Source organism: Chaetomium tenue, assembly GCF_020726465.1.
Source record: "Chaetomium tenue strain MPI-SDFR-AT-0079 chromosome Unknown F5144scaffold_1, whole genome shotgun sequence".
NCBI lineage: Eukaryota > Fungi > Ascomycota > Sordariomycetes > Sordariales > Chaetomiaceae > Chaetomium > Chaetomium tenue.
In genome coordinates this window covers 431,242-445,785 of record NW_027117329.1, presented here as the reverse complement: position 1 = coordinate 445,785, position 14,544 = coordinate 431,242, and the positions used below count along the sequence as shown (strand labels likewise).

Here is a 14,544-nt window from a genome sequence, read left to right as displayed (position 1 = left end):
AGTCTTAGAGCCCAAGAAACGTAAATAGAGTAAACCACTTTCTCTAGACTTTCTGATAACTGTTGTTTCGTTTTCAACAAATTGGCCTGGAGTCTCGTCTCTACAAAATATGGACTGGAGTAAGGTTGAGTCCAGGGTTAAGCTCTGGCTAAATTTAGGTAGGTACCACCTACTCAAGTAAGATACATCCGTTCCACAATATCACTGGTCAGGTTTCGGTTGGTGTGTTGGCAAGACTGCTGTGAGTTGAGGAGATCGGGAAACATAAAAAGAGACCGCGTATGTGGGACATTCGCAAAATTGATTATTGTTGGTAGTTACGTGCAGAAAAGAACTCAAGCCTGTGGTCAAGGGCGAGACCTACCATGACGTCAGTCAACCCGCCGCATGCCCAGGAACATTTGCTCCGGAAAGTGCAAGGCGAATTGGAGTCGTGGCGACAATGCAATGTTGGCAGATTTGATCTTGGGGAACGATTTAGGAGTACTTTTTCAGTGGTTCTTGCACAGGCGCTATTTAAACTGATTCAAATCCTGCGAGATACATTTTTCGGGCTCTCGACTTGTTTCCCAACAGGTTTTTTCTCAACATCACATCACGATTGCAATCGAATCGCAAAGGACGGAAATTTATCAGCGCTCCAAATCAATGAAACCAAACCAATCGGTCATTGTCATTGATATCCTGTTCTCACCCCGTGCTGGATACTTCATCCCACCACCCGGCAAATACAGCCTCTCACCTCCCATTCTCATCTCACAACTGGACCACCACATCTCTGACCGCCTACCATCCCCAGCAAAATGATGGAGGATGAAAACGGCAACAAGCGCAGCGACGGCACCGAGCCCCACCAATACCAGGCCGGCTCGTCCACAAACCGCGAGGAAGATGAATGGAAGGAGAGGCCACCGTACAAGATCCACGACAAGGGCCAGTTTGACGTGAAGTGGAAAGGAAAATGTCACTGCGGCGCCGTTCAGTACGAGCTTAGCCGGGAGAAGCCACTGGCTTCCAAGTACTGCCACTGCACCACCTGCCAGCGGATGCACGGGGTAAGTTTGGGCATTTCCTGCTGCATCGTAGTCGTACCAAGGCTGGTACCCAAGTTCTAACCAACCCCAGGCACCCTTCCAATGGGCCGCCATCTTTCAGAAAACCGACTTCAACTTCACCAACGGCCACCACGACCTTGGCTGGTACGACCCCACCCACAAGTCGACCACACACCACCTGCCTTGCAAGGTGCAGTGCGCCTATTGCCGGACCCCGATCATGGACGAGGGCAGGAACATGATTCTGCTGTTTCCAACTCTCATCGAGGGGATCAACACGCCCAAGGGGAAGAAGGCGTTTGAGGTGCAGTCCCACATGTTTTACCAGCAGCGAGTGATCGATGTCAAGGATGGAAAGCCCAAGTTTGAGGGACTCGCGGACCAGAGCGCCCGGGTAGATGAGGAGACAGGGGAGGTTATCGCGGGGACTGAAAGGAGCTGAGAAGTAATGAGTGGCTGTAGGGTAACTAGGGAGTTGGGGATAATTAATGACATTTTGTGCCTTTTTCGTCGCGTGTTCATAAACTGACACCCTCTGACCAAAAAAGCCGAACTCCAAGGGGAGGTACCGCCGAAACCTTGGACGAGGGGAACGAAAGGAACGTCATTCGAAAGCCCAAAGTCTACTTTTTATTTGACTTAACGTACTCCACCCCCAAGTCGCGCACACCCCCAAGTCGCGCACACCCCCAAGTCGCGCACTTTTGACCGTGCTACGACCTCCCAACCCCAACTTGGAATAACTTAATAGCAAAAAATGGCATCGCAATCCAAAGAGAGTAGAATCAATCTTGCTATTCAGGCAATACAACGAGATAAGACTTTCAGTCGGCGACGCGCTGCCCAAAACTACAATGTACCCGAAGCGACCTTGCGCGACAGGATGAACGGGAAGACGCCGAAGCCCGAATCACGACCTGCAGCTCACCGATTGACAGCAATTGAAGAGGAGGCGGTTGTTCGGTATATATTGGACCTAGATACGCGAGGATTTGCACCCCGACGTGCTGGTGTTGAAGATATGGCTAATTTGCTGCTCGCGCAACGCGACGGGGGACGGGTCGGCAAGCACTGGGCCGAGAAATTCGTCAAGCGACAACCAGAATTCAAGACGCGTTTCAATCGTGTATACGACTTTCAGAGAGCCCTCTGCGAAAACCCAGAACTTATTGGCGCGTGGTTTAAGCTTGTACACAACATGAGGGCGAAGTACGGCATCCACGACTGTGACTTCTACAACTTCGACGAGACCGGCTTCATGATGGGCGTCATCTGTGCAGCTATGGTAGTGACGCGCGCCGATTGACGTGGAAGAGGCAAGGCAGTTTAGCCTGGCAATCGGGAATGGGCGACGGCGATTGAGTGCATCAACGGCGAAGGGTGGTGCCTCCCACCGTTTCTCATTGTTCAAGGCACTTACCACCTCGCCAACTGGTATACCGAGGGCGAGCTCCCACTCGACTGGGCTATCAAGCCAACTTCCAATGGGTGGACCGACAATGAGACCGGCCTAGAATGGATCAAACATTTCGATAAGCACACAAAGTCTCGTACGAAGGGGGTGTATCGGATGATTGTGCTTGATGGGCATGAGAGTCACCTGTCGGCCGAATTCGAAGCCTTTTGCAAGCAGAACAACATTGTCACCATCAGCCTGCCGGCTCACTCATCCCATATAACCCAGCCACTCGATGTTGGGTGTTACAGTGCTCTAAAAACGGCGTACGGTCGGCAAATCGAGCACTTCGTCAGAGCGCATATCAACCACATCACCAAGGTCGAGTTCTTCCTCGCCTTCAAAGCCGCCCACTTTGCCGCCATGACCGAGAGCAACAACAAAGGGGGGTTCAGAGGTGCAGGTCTAGTACCTTCTGACCCCGAGTCAGTGATATCCAAGCTGGATGTCAAGTTACGGATGCCAACACCAACTGGTCCCCCCTCCGCCGCTGCCGATCCTTGGTTCTCCCAGACGCCACGGAACCCAACAGAGACTGTCTCACAATGCGAGTACATCAAAGATCGGATTGCCCGTCACCAGGGAAGCTCGCCAACATCAATTCTCACTGCTGTCGACCAGCTTGCGAAAGGGACGCAGGCATTGGCGCACTCGGTGGCCCTAATGACGACTGAGATAGGCACCTTACAGAAGGCAAATGAGGCACTGAGCAAGCGCCGAAGGGCCAAAAAGACACATGTGCGTCTTGGAGGATCACTTACTGTAGGAGATGCACATGATATATTAGCCCAGAGAGAGGTGCAGGAACAGGTAGAGCGTGAAACGCGGGAAAATCGTGGTCGGCGGGGTCGAACAGAGACGGCTCCACGGCGTTGTAGCAAGTGTGGAAAGCCTGGGCACAATGCGCGCACGTGTCAGGGAGATGTGGTAATGTCTGATGTATATAACTCTGTATAGTTTCGGTGTATTATAGGCGTTGTGGTGGTGTAATTAATGTTTCTTGTCGTGTGGTTGTGGAAAAGTGCGTCGCTTAGGGGTGTGCGTCGCTTGGGGGTGGATCACGTTACTGATATGATACTAGGTAATTATATTGCTTTCCATCTGTCTCCCCATTCCGGCCCTTGTCATCAACACCTTACCGTTTTGGATCCTCTAGTCGTGCACTTATTTCTGCTGGTGGATGCGTTTCCTGATCCATAAACTCACCGTTCAAGCCTAGCCCTCTCACCACGCCCAATGATTAAACCTTCACATGCCATCCCCAGCCGGTCGTTCCCGCTTCCCGCATCAACCGCTTCACCTTGACGGCCCTCGCCGCCGCCATTAGCACCATCCCCAGCATCAGTGCTGCGCCCGCGAACGCCTGAGCTCCGTAATACTTCCCCCCCGAAGCCGTGATGATGGCCCCGGCAATTGGCGGTCCGGCCAGGGTTGCAAAACTGACAATGGTGAAGATCATACCCATCCTCACGCCAGCTTTTCGCAGGTCCGTTGTCAAGCTGCTCAGGCCGGCGGGGAACAGACTCTGGATGCTACCGGCGGTGATGCCATAAAAGCAGCACCACACATACAGACCCGGCGTGGACTTGACGGCCATCCAAGAAAACACGCACACCCCGGCAGCACCGGCCGCAGGCATGAGCATGTTGATGGTCCCGTACCGGTCGGCAAGGTGGTTCGGTATGACCCGGCCCGGGATACCAACGCCGTTGATGACCAGCAACAGATTCAAACTGCTGGTGTAATCCATCCCGATGATGTCCCTGCTGAACGAGGCAATGTAGTAAAACGCAAAGTACAGCCCGAGGAAGAACTACCCCAGGACACGTCAGCCAACGATCCCGAACCCACGCCCAACCACCACCAACACATCACAAAACTCACCGAAAAGCTCCCCGCCGCGTACAGCGTATACTCGACCTCCCCAAACGCCCGCCACTCCACCCACGGGCCACTCCTCCGCGGCGGAATCCTGGGTTTCAGCCCCGCCAACGCCACCGCAAACGTCGCCAGCTGCACATACCCAATGGCGCGCATCGCCGCTGGAAACCCCTGCGCGGGCAACAACTGGCGCACCATGCCCGGAAACACCAACCCGCCCGTCGCACTGCCACACGCCCCCAACGCAATCGCCAACGCCCGCCGCTTACTGAAATACGTCGACAACGTCGACACGCACGGACAAAACAAACACCCGTTGCCCAGCCCCATGCACACGCCCTGCGCCAGCACCAGCTGCCAGTACTGGGTGGCGGCGGAGGCGCCAAAGATGCCCAGGATCTGGAAGGCCACGCCGACGACAAAGACGTGCCGGAAGTAGCCGGCGTCGGTGAGGCGGCCGGTGAGCGCGCCCACGAAGAAGAGGAGGAAGATTTGGAGTGAGCCGATCCAGGATATGTCCGAGGGGGGGCGGTTCAGCGTGCTGGTGTAGTGCGTTTGGAAGAGCCCGAAGGAGTTGATGATGCCCCAGGTGTTCATGACCACGAGGTGGGAGCAGGCCACTGGGGGGGTGGGGGGGTTAGTTGGGTTGGTTGGTTTGGGGTTTGGGGGTGGTGTGGAAAGGGGGGGAGGGGTTACCGGCTATCCAGGCTTGCAAGCCGCCGTCGGGGGGAGGGCCGGGGTTCCAGCTGGACTTGGTGCTGACTTTAGTGACAACGCGGCTTGCTACACGTGAGAGCACGCTGTTGCCGGTTCCGTGGCCATCGCCGCCGTCTTGGTGCGTTCGTTGCTGCGAAATGGGCGGGTGTTCTTGCTCTAGGGTCTCGTCATCGCTGGTGTCGGTTGCCGTTTGCCGGATTTCTTCCCCACTCTGTTTCTCGAGATCCAGCCCGGCCGATGCCGACGACGAGTCCGTGTCCTGACCGGGCCGCGCCGGGCCCTTCACCGCATCCCCATGCGGGTGTGGCTCCGCTTTCCCCATACCACCGGTAGCGAGGCGATTTCGAGGGAAGGGCTCACGCCGGAGGCCAGATGAGGACTCGTATGACTAGTGGGTCACTGAACGTAGCAGACCACGGCACGGTGAGGGCTGAGAGCTGTTGGTTGCTTGGGATACCATGAATGTCGTCAACTTTGCTTCATAAATTCACCGTATTTGAGCCCAATTGATGTCCAACAGTGTTATATACAACAGTTGATGAGTCGACAAAATATCAGTAATCCCATCATGGCCAAGACGATTGAGTAATCCGTAAGAATGATTCACCGCTGCGAAAAGATCAAAATGTGACATGACTAGTTCGGCTCGCGTCTCGGCCTTCGGGAGTGTGGATGCGTGTGGGCCGAATGTTACTGCATTCAGCAAACCACTCCGAGAATACTGACGGTGAAGAGGAAAAAAGAGAAGAAAACGACTGGATGAAGGGGCGGTGGGCCCGATGCCGGCCGGGTTCGTGCCGGGAATATCTTCAAATCAATGCAAGGGCGTAAGGGACATGGGGTCGAGGGTTAGGGCTCTGGCGCGTGGTGGCGTGCCACATCGGTAACTTGATGCGTGCTCTGTTTTGGATGCGTTAGCCTGCCGTAGAAATGGGGGAAGAGGATTCCTGGCATGAGTGACTGTTTTTTACGGGAAGGCCAGTGTACTGTGTAAGTTGTAGAAATTGCATTGCGTTGAACTGCAAGCTGCAACTAGAAGTCATTTTGAATCGCTTGCACATGTGTGCATGTCCTTTGCTTGGCACCTTGGCTTGGGGGTGGGCTCTTCTTAAGAATGAATTCAGCTCCTCCTTGTTGCCTTCGGGCATAGCGTGTCACGGAATGACCCAGGGAGCGGCCCGGGGCGGTCGCAGCCGAACGCGCAGGACGCTAACAGCCAATCGCTTAAGAACCAATGGAAATGGTTATCACGGGCTGTCAGTGATAATGGAGGATTATCTCTGACTGTCGGTGACACTGGGTGACTATCAACAGTTGTCGATGACAAGGAGGGATTATCACCAGCGGGATAGTGATACTAGATAGTATATAGTCACTCGTTCTAGAGAGCTCTGGGAGTTCTCCAGTTAGCAATCACAACTACAGTTCGCTACAAGCTCGCAAGCCTACTGTTGAGACAAGTCTATTGTTGTGCACCCTTTGGCTGCATGTCACGGTTATGGCCGCATGCAGGGTCCCGATGGGGGGGTGCGCGGAGAGCGCCCCCAGCCAATCATTAAGAATGGGTCCCAGACCAATCAGGAGAGGAACGGGGGGAACGGCTACCGTTCCCAAGGTTCCTATAAAGGAACGAGAGGAACGGCCACCGTTCCTCACGTTCCCCAAGAAAGAGGTACGGAGATACCTAGGACCTAGATAGTATATAGTCACTCGTCCTGGAGAGCTCTGGGAGTTCTCCAGTTAGCAATCACAACTATAGTTCGCTACAAGCTCGCAAGCCTACTGTTGAGACAAGTCTATTGTTGTGCACCCTTTGGCTGCACCGAACCTAAGCATCCTCAAGAGATTACCTTCACCGAAGCTGAACCCTAACAGGATAGGATCCTGGAGTAGGTTCGTCACACTGCACCGAACCTAAGCATCCTCGAGAGACTACCTTCAACGAAGCTGAACCCTAACAGGATAGGATCCTGAAGAAGGTTCGTCACATAGCGGTTTAGTGGGTTTGGTAGAATCTGAGTTGCAGTTGATTGCACTACATACTGCAACTCAAAGCCTCAGTTCGAATCGAGCTGTTGGCGGCGGTGGGGCGGAAAGGATGACACGCCTCCACACGTTACACGTTTTTTTTTTGCCCTTTTTTTACATCTTTAATTCCTTTCAATGTTTTTATCCCAGATTTTTATTCGCAAAAACTAAACCACCTTACCGTTTAATTTATTCCTCAAAAATACAAAAAAGTTGCGATGCCTCCAGACCCTGGGTCTATCTCTCTTGGCGCCTGGGCTGTTGGATGCTGCTGGGACGGGCTACTTAAGAATGAATTTGGGTGCCTTATGCTGCCTTCGGGCATAGCGGTTTGGTGGGTTTGGCACGAGCTGCAGTTGATTGCACATCTCCTGCAACTCAGAGCCTTCAGTTCGAATCGAGCTGTCGGCGACGTGGGGCGGTATCGAGGCCACGCTTACACACGTCACTCGTTTTTTTATCCGGAATTTTCACTCGCAAAACCAAGGTCCAAAACACATTGTTCATGCTCATCTCAAACTGCAATACCTGCCATGCCAATTGATGGACCCCGGACGATTTTTCCTGGAGATGGAAACGGCATAAAAAGGTAGGCACACGTTTACGAGAAATCGGCGGCAACTCCTTGTATGATCGCATTGTTACCGGGGCACCAGCATGCTTGCCTATCAATTGATGCCTCTTGTTGTTTCAGAAGGAGATGTCCCATCAGTATTAATCCGTATGGAAAGAGTTACCTTAAGATAAGATAGGAGGTGTTCTTTCACAACACGCCTGGTAAAACGCCCAGGTAGGTACTGCTCGGTCAGGGGGGGCACCTGCCCGAAGGAAGTCGACATCAACCTTCTCTTTCCCAATGCAGACTAAACATGGTGGCACTTTATCAAGGCAGTAGCACCCAGCAGCACCCTGTTGACAAAATCCCATCTCTCTCCAACCCAACAACACTTCTCCTCCCTCTCCCATTTCTGTTGCAGCAGCATCCAATTCCATGATCTTCCGACAGAACTCATCTAAAGCACACCACTGATGTCTTATGGCCCTCTTCTTCTTCCTCACGATCACCCTATCTTTTTTCCCTACCACCCCCCGGGTGTTGGAATCTGCTGATCGTCTCAAAGTCTTGCAGGCTGCCATTCATTCCGTCACGCCCGTCGGGGTCGTCGCCTTGTCATCTCATGAGCCACTGGGGCTTCATGATTGACAATTTTCAAAAGGTGGGGACCTTCTTATCACTCTCTCCCTAGTACCCGTGTTGAAAACAAACTGTATGAGCACAGGTGGTGCAATGATTAGAACGGCTTCGATCTGAGGGATGGGGTCCGAGTCGAGAGGAGGTCGGGTACTTTCTTTCCTTTCGGGGATTCCTTGGCACCGCGCCCCACTTAGCTCGCGCATTGGCGTATGCTAACAAAAGGAACCACTCATGCCTTTTAGGATCGGACGGGCTGGCAATCTGAGCTGAGGCTGAACACGACGCAAGCACGACTTCGACGAGCACCTTTCCCGGTAGGTTGAGCGAGGGACCGATGGTCATGTCGTCGCCGCTTGCGGCGCTTGAAAGTACGGACTTTGGAAGGCAGCTCCTGCACGGGTGTATTTGTGATCAAGGATGGGCTGGAACCTGGACAGGTCGGCATTTATGTAACAAGAGGATCGTCAGGACATGGGCTTCGTGTGTGGTTGAGACTAGGCATTCCTTCAGCATTGACATCCATTCTGTTTTTTGTCATGCATGTGTTCCATGATCACCATATCGCTGGTAAAAACGTGGCCGGGTATGGTGCCGGCGGATCTACACTTCCTGGGCTCCCTGCGGGAACTCGAGGAGGATGGCTGACAGAAAGGAACGACTCGGCAAGCTGCCGACAGAGAGAGGCCCAGAACTACGAAGTAGAAGGTGAGGAAGGCGGGGACATTGATCAAGTCCATTTTATTAACCCTTCAATTATTAGATAGTAACATACTCGACATCCCCCCTGCCCCCTCCATCCCTCCTCCCATCCTTCCTCAACCCCCTTACCAGAACCATAACCGCCCCCAACAACACCAACTGCACCGCCGCCGTCGCAATCAAAATCGCCCCAAACACCACGGGCTTCCCCAGCACCAGCCGCACGCCCTGCCTTGGCGGCCGCCCCTGCACCACAACTTTCGGATTCGTCCGCGCCGCCGCCGCCACCACCCCGATCGCAAACCGCGAGAGCATCCGCCCCATCGCCGTCGCGTTGTTGTTCTGCGCCTGCCCGAACTCTAACCCCAGATTGTACGACGCGAACTGGTTCAGCCCGAACCGCGACGCGTCCTCGTCGGAGGAGGACGGTGCGCGCTGGCCGGACAGGGCGATGGCTTGCGCGGCGACGGCGGCGGTGGTGGGGGAGAAGGCGAAGGGCCCTGCGTTGGGCTGGGTGGTGGGGCGGACCGTGATGTTGCATTCGTAGTAGAAGAAGCTGGAGGTGGGGTGGATGAAGGTGGAGTCGGGGACGGGGTTGCCGGCGTGGGGTTCGACGACGTGGATGGTCGCGCAGCCGGGGCCGCAGGTGCCGGTGCTGTTGGTGCCGGTGTCGTGGAGGACGGGGGTGGTCAGGTAGGTGATGGCTTCGTCGCCGACGCCGGAGGCGGGGAAGAGGATTGTTTTGGGGGGGGTGGGGGTGGTTTGTTGGATGGAGAGGATGCCGGCGGTGAGGTTGTAGGTGTAAGGGGGGGTTTGGCAGGTGGCGGAGGATTGGACGTGTTGGTCGGAGTACAGGGAGAGGAAGTTGAAGTCTTGTGAGCCGGGGACGGGTGCTGAGTTGACAAAGACGAATTCCCAGTGGTTGCCGGCGTCCCAGAAGGCGTAGGGGTACCGTGCGATGGGTGCGTCGGTCATCACGTCGCTGGGGAGGGTCGAGTACTCGAAGCTTGTGGCGGTGTCGCCGAGGATATGGGCAGCGAGGGACTGCGGGCGTGCCCCGTCGTTGAACCTGCCAACCCGGGCGAAACGCGTCATGTCTGGGATGGCGACCTCGCCGACGGTGGAGTCTGGGTATATCTCCTGGATGCCGGGCTCCGCCTGGAAGGTAAGGCTCACTGCGGCAATACCAACTTGGATTGCCTTCGACACTGTTAGTACTTGGTGGTGCGCGAGGGAAGGCAGGCCGAGATGGACGTTGCCTTACAAGATTTAGCAATAGCCATATCGCACATGCGAACTTGAGGATAGGAGCCGGCGTCCGGATTAGCAGTCCGAGCAGCGCGACGAAACTGTGTACTTCGATCTAGGCCACGTTAGTAGCTTGTTCTCTCTCATACTCCCCTATGAAGTCCCGGCTACTCACCTCCTTAACATGGACACGGCGTTTCTCCACAAACCATCGCCTGGCATACAGCGCAATGTGCCTCAGGGACGCTGCGCTGTTCAACCCAAGTGTTAAACTAACAGCCACCACAAGGGCATCGAAAATCGACTTCCGGCCCGAAGTCAAGGTGCGGTCTTGGTGGAGGCGAATTATAAGGTAAAAAAGTACCGCGAGAATCGCAGTGCCCAGAAACCGCAACAGTCCAACTCTGAGGAACCCGGCTGTTCGTTCCCCCTGAGATGTGTCGCCGCCCGGGCCATGTGTGTCGTCGTCCTTGCCATCGCCGTTCATCATCGACATGGAACGAGGCTTGGGAAACCCCATACTGTGGGAAAAGTTGCCAATATGCCAGCGGCATCGCGATCAAAGTCAGGTCCCGGACGCATGATTTATAACTTCGGATCAAGGGCCAGCTAAGTTGCCGACTATCTTGCGGCTGGCCTTCCACTCAGGCTGACACAATCGCGGCTAATCCTCATAGGCCCCTTCGGATCTCGGACTCAGAAAATCCTCCCACGTGGTTGGCCAGTGGGTGGCGGCTCTCGCATTCGCCTAACCAACCTACCAGGAGCCTTCACAAGCCTGCCACACGCGCCACAACAAGCGCAAAACTCTCCTTTGTTTGTTTGTTTGTAACCCTTGAATTTGGGCTGTGTTGGACATACTTGCATCATGATCGACCGCCCTAGCTCAGGCAGACAACCTGAAGTCCTAGCGTAGAGATTCGGACACTTTATGGAATCCTTCGTGGTGGGCCGCGGGGCTTACGACGTGTGGATATGGGATTGCTTGCGTTGAGGACATACTATGCAAGGCAGCCAAGGAAAAACAGCAACGATCTCATCGCAGTTAAACCACGTTGAAGTGCGGTTAGGCAATACATCGTGAAATCCTTGAATCTTCACATAAGCTGTATACCACATATTTAGACTTATAGCCAGCCGGCTCAGCGAAATGGGAGGAACAACTCGACCCTGTCTGGACTCGACATACCGGGCTTTGGCGACGAGGTCCGGGAGATATATCCCATGCATGCAAAACAGCTGCATCATCACGGCTGACCCCAGAGATCTCGACGTTGGCGAAACGTGGGGCAAGTCTTTTGTATCATCTTGCTCTTGAAACAGCTACCGTAGGGCCCCTCCTGGCTTGCCGACAAATTGGCATGTTTATGCGCGGAATTTAAAAATTAGCATGATTGCGTTTCTGTGTCTCTTATGGACAATGAACTAGTAAACCACACTCCACCGATAACAAGTTGAGAAGACATGCAAATGGTACGTAACATGCTAGCACAAGTTTCTGCGCACCAAAATCTTGACAGAGCGCCGGTTCGACAGACCTGCAACTGATAAAAAAAGATGAACAAAGAACACTCCACCGAATCAAAAGACATATTATCCCCGGACCGCCCAACGAAGCAACCGGCGGGCAGTCTCAGCAAAGGATCCTTGGGAGCGAGGCGTAGTTACTATGTTGGGCACCCGTGCGCGGCATGCAGCAGCGACACAGTCGTTGTCAGTCCAACCAATCTGCAAATCATCCATCGACCAAGTTGGTGCACCACTGGGGGCCGCCAGTGTGATGTTAAAGGCCGTGAGGTTGGTGAAAAAGGGAGCTGCTGCGGGATCTAGGATTGGCCGACCGAGTGTGCAGTCAAATGAATTTGAACAGGCTGGAATCGTAATCACTGTGTGGCCTTGGATGACATCTTCGACCCCATTCCATTGCAGGCCGGTGAGCCGGAAGACGCAAGAAGCGTGGACCGAATCACACCCCAATCTCACGCTCTGGAAGTCGAAACGGAAGCAAGGGTTGCTCCGGAGTCGAGAGAGTCCGATTTGTGCGACGGAGGAAGAATCGTGTTGCAACAGCTGGTGTCCGGAGGAAGGTTCGTATTTCGATGCTTGCGGAGCAGCGACGTGGAATCCCTCCGAAAATAAGAAGCGTTGGTAAGGTGATGGGACTCGTTGCGCGCCGACGCTACCAAGCTCGCCTTCATGTTCAACTACAGGCCCCGTGATATCATCAAACTGGGAATTGGTTAGAACCAGAAGCGAGGAGTATTTGCGGAGCAGAGCGACTCACCTTCAATACAACCGATCCACGATCACCGCCCATGCCACAGGCATTGGGCAAATCAAGGGAGCGGGGGTTGAAGTTTGCCACAGAAGAAATCGTTGGAGTCGAGATGAGGGTTACCTGGGCCGTGGAGCTGCTGAGGATCCTCGAGGTCAGAGTAGATATCAGACTGCGTGTGAACGCAGTCCCTGTGTTGTTGAGAAACGGGGTTGGCACCGGGGCTGTTTGGTTTCCGAAGGGGGCCGATATAGTGGGTGTGACCGCGACAGTTTTGTTGTTGTGGAACGCAGTAGTGGTGCGATTATAGGCCCCGGTCACGCTGATGAAGGTAGGAGGGTTACTAGAGGGACCCACGCCAGTAACCGTGTTGGCAAATGATGTGGGGGCCGGAACGGTGAAATTGATGGTTGTGGGAGAGGCATCGGATGTTTGTGCGGGGATGCTGATATTCGGGAAAGGCGGTACTGAAGGAATGAGGGTCGCCGTGGTGACAACGCCGCTGAGTTCTGTGGTACCCAGGAGGGGATTGGTGGCGGGACCCGTGGCGGAGGAAAAGGACACGGTTGGAAGTAAGGTTGTTGTGTTGATTCCGACACTCACAGAGGTTCCGATGATAGGTATCGACGTAATGGCAGTGGCGTTGGCCGTCGATGTGAAGGTGGCCGAAGCTGTAAGGGTTGCGTTGCTGCTTGTCACAGAAGATGAGGCACTTGGAAGTGATGTGAGGCTTGTGGCGTCAACCTCCGTCGACGATTCGCCTGGGGCCGTCGTTGGGACCGTGCCATTGAATGTCACGGACGTCAGTGTGCTGTGCACGGTGTAAGTTACGATGACGGAGGTCAGAGGTACAGTCGAAGTCGTGAGGTTCGCCGATGTTGGTGACGGATTTGTAAACGAATACGATAAACTCGTAAGAGTAGGCGAGAACAAGGGTGTTGTTGTGATTGGGCCTGATGAGGACAAGGCGACTGTAGATGTTGAATTTTTTGCAGAGCTCGGGTACGTGGTCACCGGCACAGGGGCCCTCGTTGTCGATACTAGGGATCCCGTTCCAGTCACGTTTGGGACGCTTGACGGAATGGCGGTGGGGCCGGGTGGTGTTGTGGGGTTAAAGCCGTAGCTCTCACTCTCTGTGATGGGCGTGACGCCGTAGGGGAGCGGCGTCGAGGAGACTGATGTTAGCTGGGACGAAGATGACGAAGTCGTTTGCATCGGTCCGCCGTACCCGGACGGCGAAATTCCATAGCCGCTGTCTGATTCTGAGAAGATGTACCCTCCGAGCGTACTGGCCAAAGTGGAAATCGAGTTGTCTGTCATGGCATGGGCGTGGTGGTGGAATTCCGTCTGCGGTGGAGAGGCCAAACCCAAGGTAGTCCCTGATTCAAAGAGCGAGATGCTATTTGTCGGGATAATGGACGTACTCGAAAATGATTCGGTACAGGAACTCAACGTGTCCGCGCCGCCAGATGTGCCAGTAGTTAGCGATGGCGTCAGGGTAGTGATCGAGAACAACGGCGTGGTCGTCGTGACGACGGGTACGGACCCGGTAGAGGATCGGTGGCTAGTTGAGAATGACAAACAGGAGCTATTCAACGAGGACAAAGGCCAGCCCGTGTTTTGTGAAGGTGAGGGTTTGACTGATTGAGGCGTGCTGGTGCAAGTTGAAAGGCCGATGGGGCTGTCTGTCGAAGTGTTGAGGGTGATCGGAGTCGCCGTCGATTCCACATGGCTGCTTGAACCCCGGGTTGTGGTTGGCCAAGGCGAGTCTAATTCCGTGGTTGAACTCGGCGCGGATGTGAATATCGGGTCGACGGCTGACACGGACGAAACTGGAGCTGGCCATAACGTGACCTCACCCGACGACTGCGAGACTTCGGTCGTGGTATTGTGAGTCCCGTGGGTTGGGTCAGTCCCTGACTGAATAGGCACAATGCTCCAGGAGGGAACGCCTGTGGTGGATGGAAGCGTGATCACAATTGATGTCGTG

General features: G+C 54.5%; 4 protein-coding genes across 4 annotated transcripts; 2 read left to right on the top strand and 2 right to left on the bottom strand.

Annotated features, from left to right (window-relative positions):
* The first annotated feature begins 324 nt into the window (after positions 1 to 324).
* F5144DRAFT_552739 (Mss4-like protein) lies at positions 325 to 1,608 on the top strand. The gene is made up of 2 exons (XM_066787764.1): positions 325 to 1,055; positions 1,126 to 1,608. The coding sequence occupies exons 1-2, from the start codon at positions 804 to 806 to the stop codon at positions 1,495 to 1,497; spliced, it is 624 nt and encodes a 207-aa protein (XP_066647656.1). The 5' UTR covers positions 325 to 803; the 3' UTR covers positions 1,498 to 1,608.
* Positions 1,609 to 3,609: 2,001 nt separating this feature from the next.
* On the bottom strand, positions 3,610 to 5,677 carry F5144DRAFT_3707 (major facilitator superfamily domain-containing protein). The gene is made up of 3 exons (XM_066784493.1): positions 5,089 to 5,677; positions 4,396 to 5,012; positions 3,610 to 4,324 (listed from the first exon to the last, which is right to left on the bottom strand). Exons 1-3 carry the CDS (start codon positions 5,429 to 5,431, stop codon positions 3,752 to 3,754), a joined length of 1,533 nt encoding a protein of 510 aa, XP_066647655.1. The 5' UTR covers positions 5,432 to 5,677; the 3' UTR covers positions 3,610 to 3,751.
* A 920-nt stretch (positions 5,678 to 6,597) lies between these two features.
* F5144DRAFT_552729 (uncharacterized protein) lies at positions 6,598 to 6,894 on the top strand (the record flags this gene model as incomplete). The annotated part of the gene is made up of 1 exon (XM_066787763.1): positions 6,598 to 6,894. A coding segment is annotated over one exon (207 nt), but the record flags the coding sequence as incomplete, so codon positions are not given.
* A 2,194-nt stretch (positions 6,895 to 9,088) lies between these two features.
* Positions 9,089 to 10,917, bottom strand: F5144DRAFT_607547 (uncharacterized protein; the record flags this gene model as incomplete). Its single annotated transcript, XM_066791559.1, has 3 exons — positions 10,455 to 10,917; positions 10,296 to 10,394; positions 9,089 to 10,231 (listed from the first exon to the last, which is right to left on the bottom strand). The coding sequence occupies exons 1-3, from the start codon at positions 10,797 to 10,799 to the stop codon at positions 9,089 to 9,091; spliced, it is 1,587 nt and encodes a 528-aa protein (XP_066647653.1). The 5' UTR covers positions 10,800 to 10,917.
* Between the last annotated feature and the right edge of the window lie 3,627 nt (positions 10,918 to 14,544).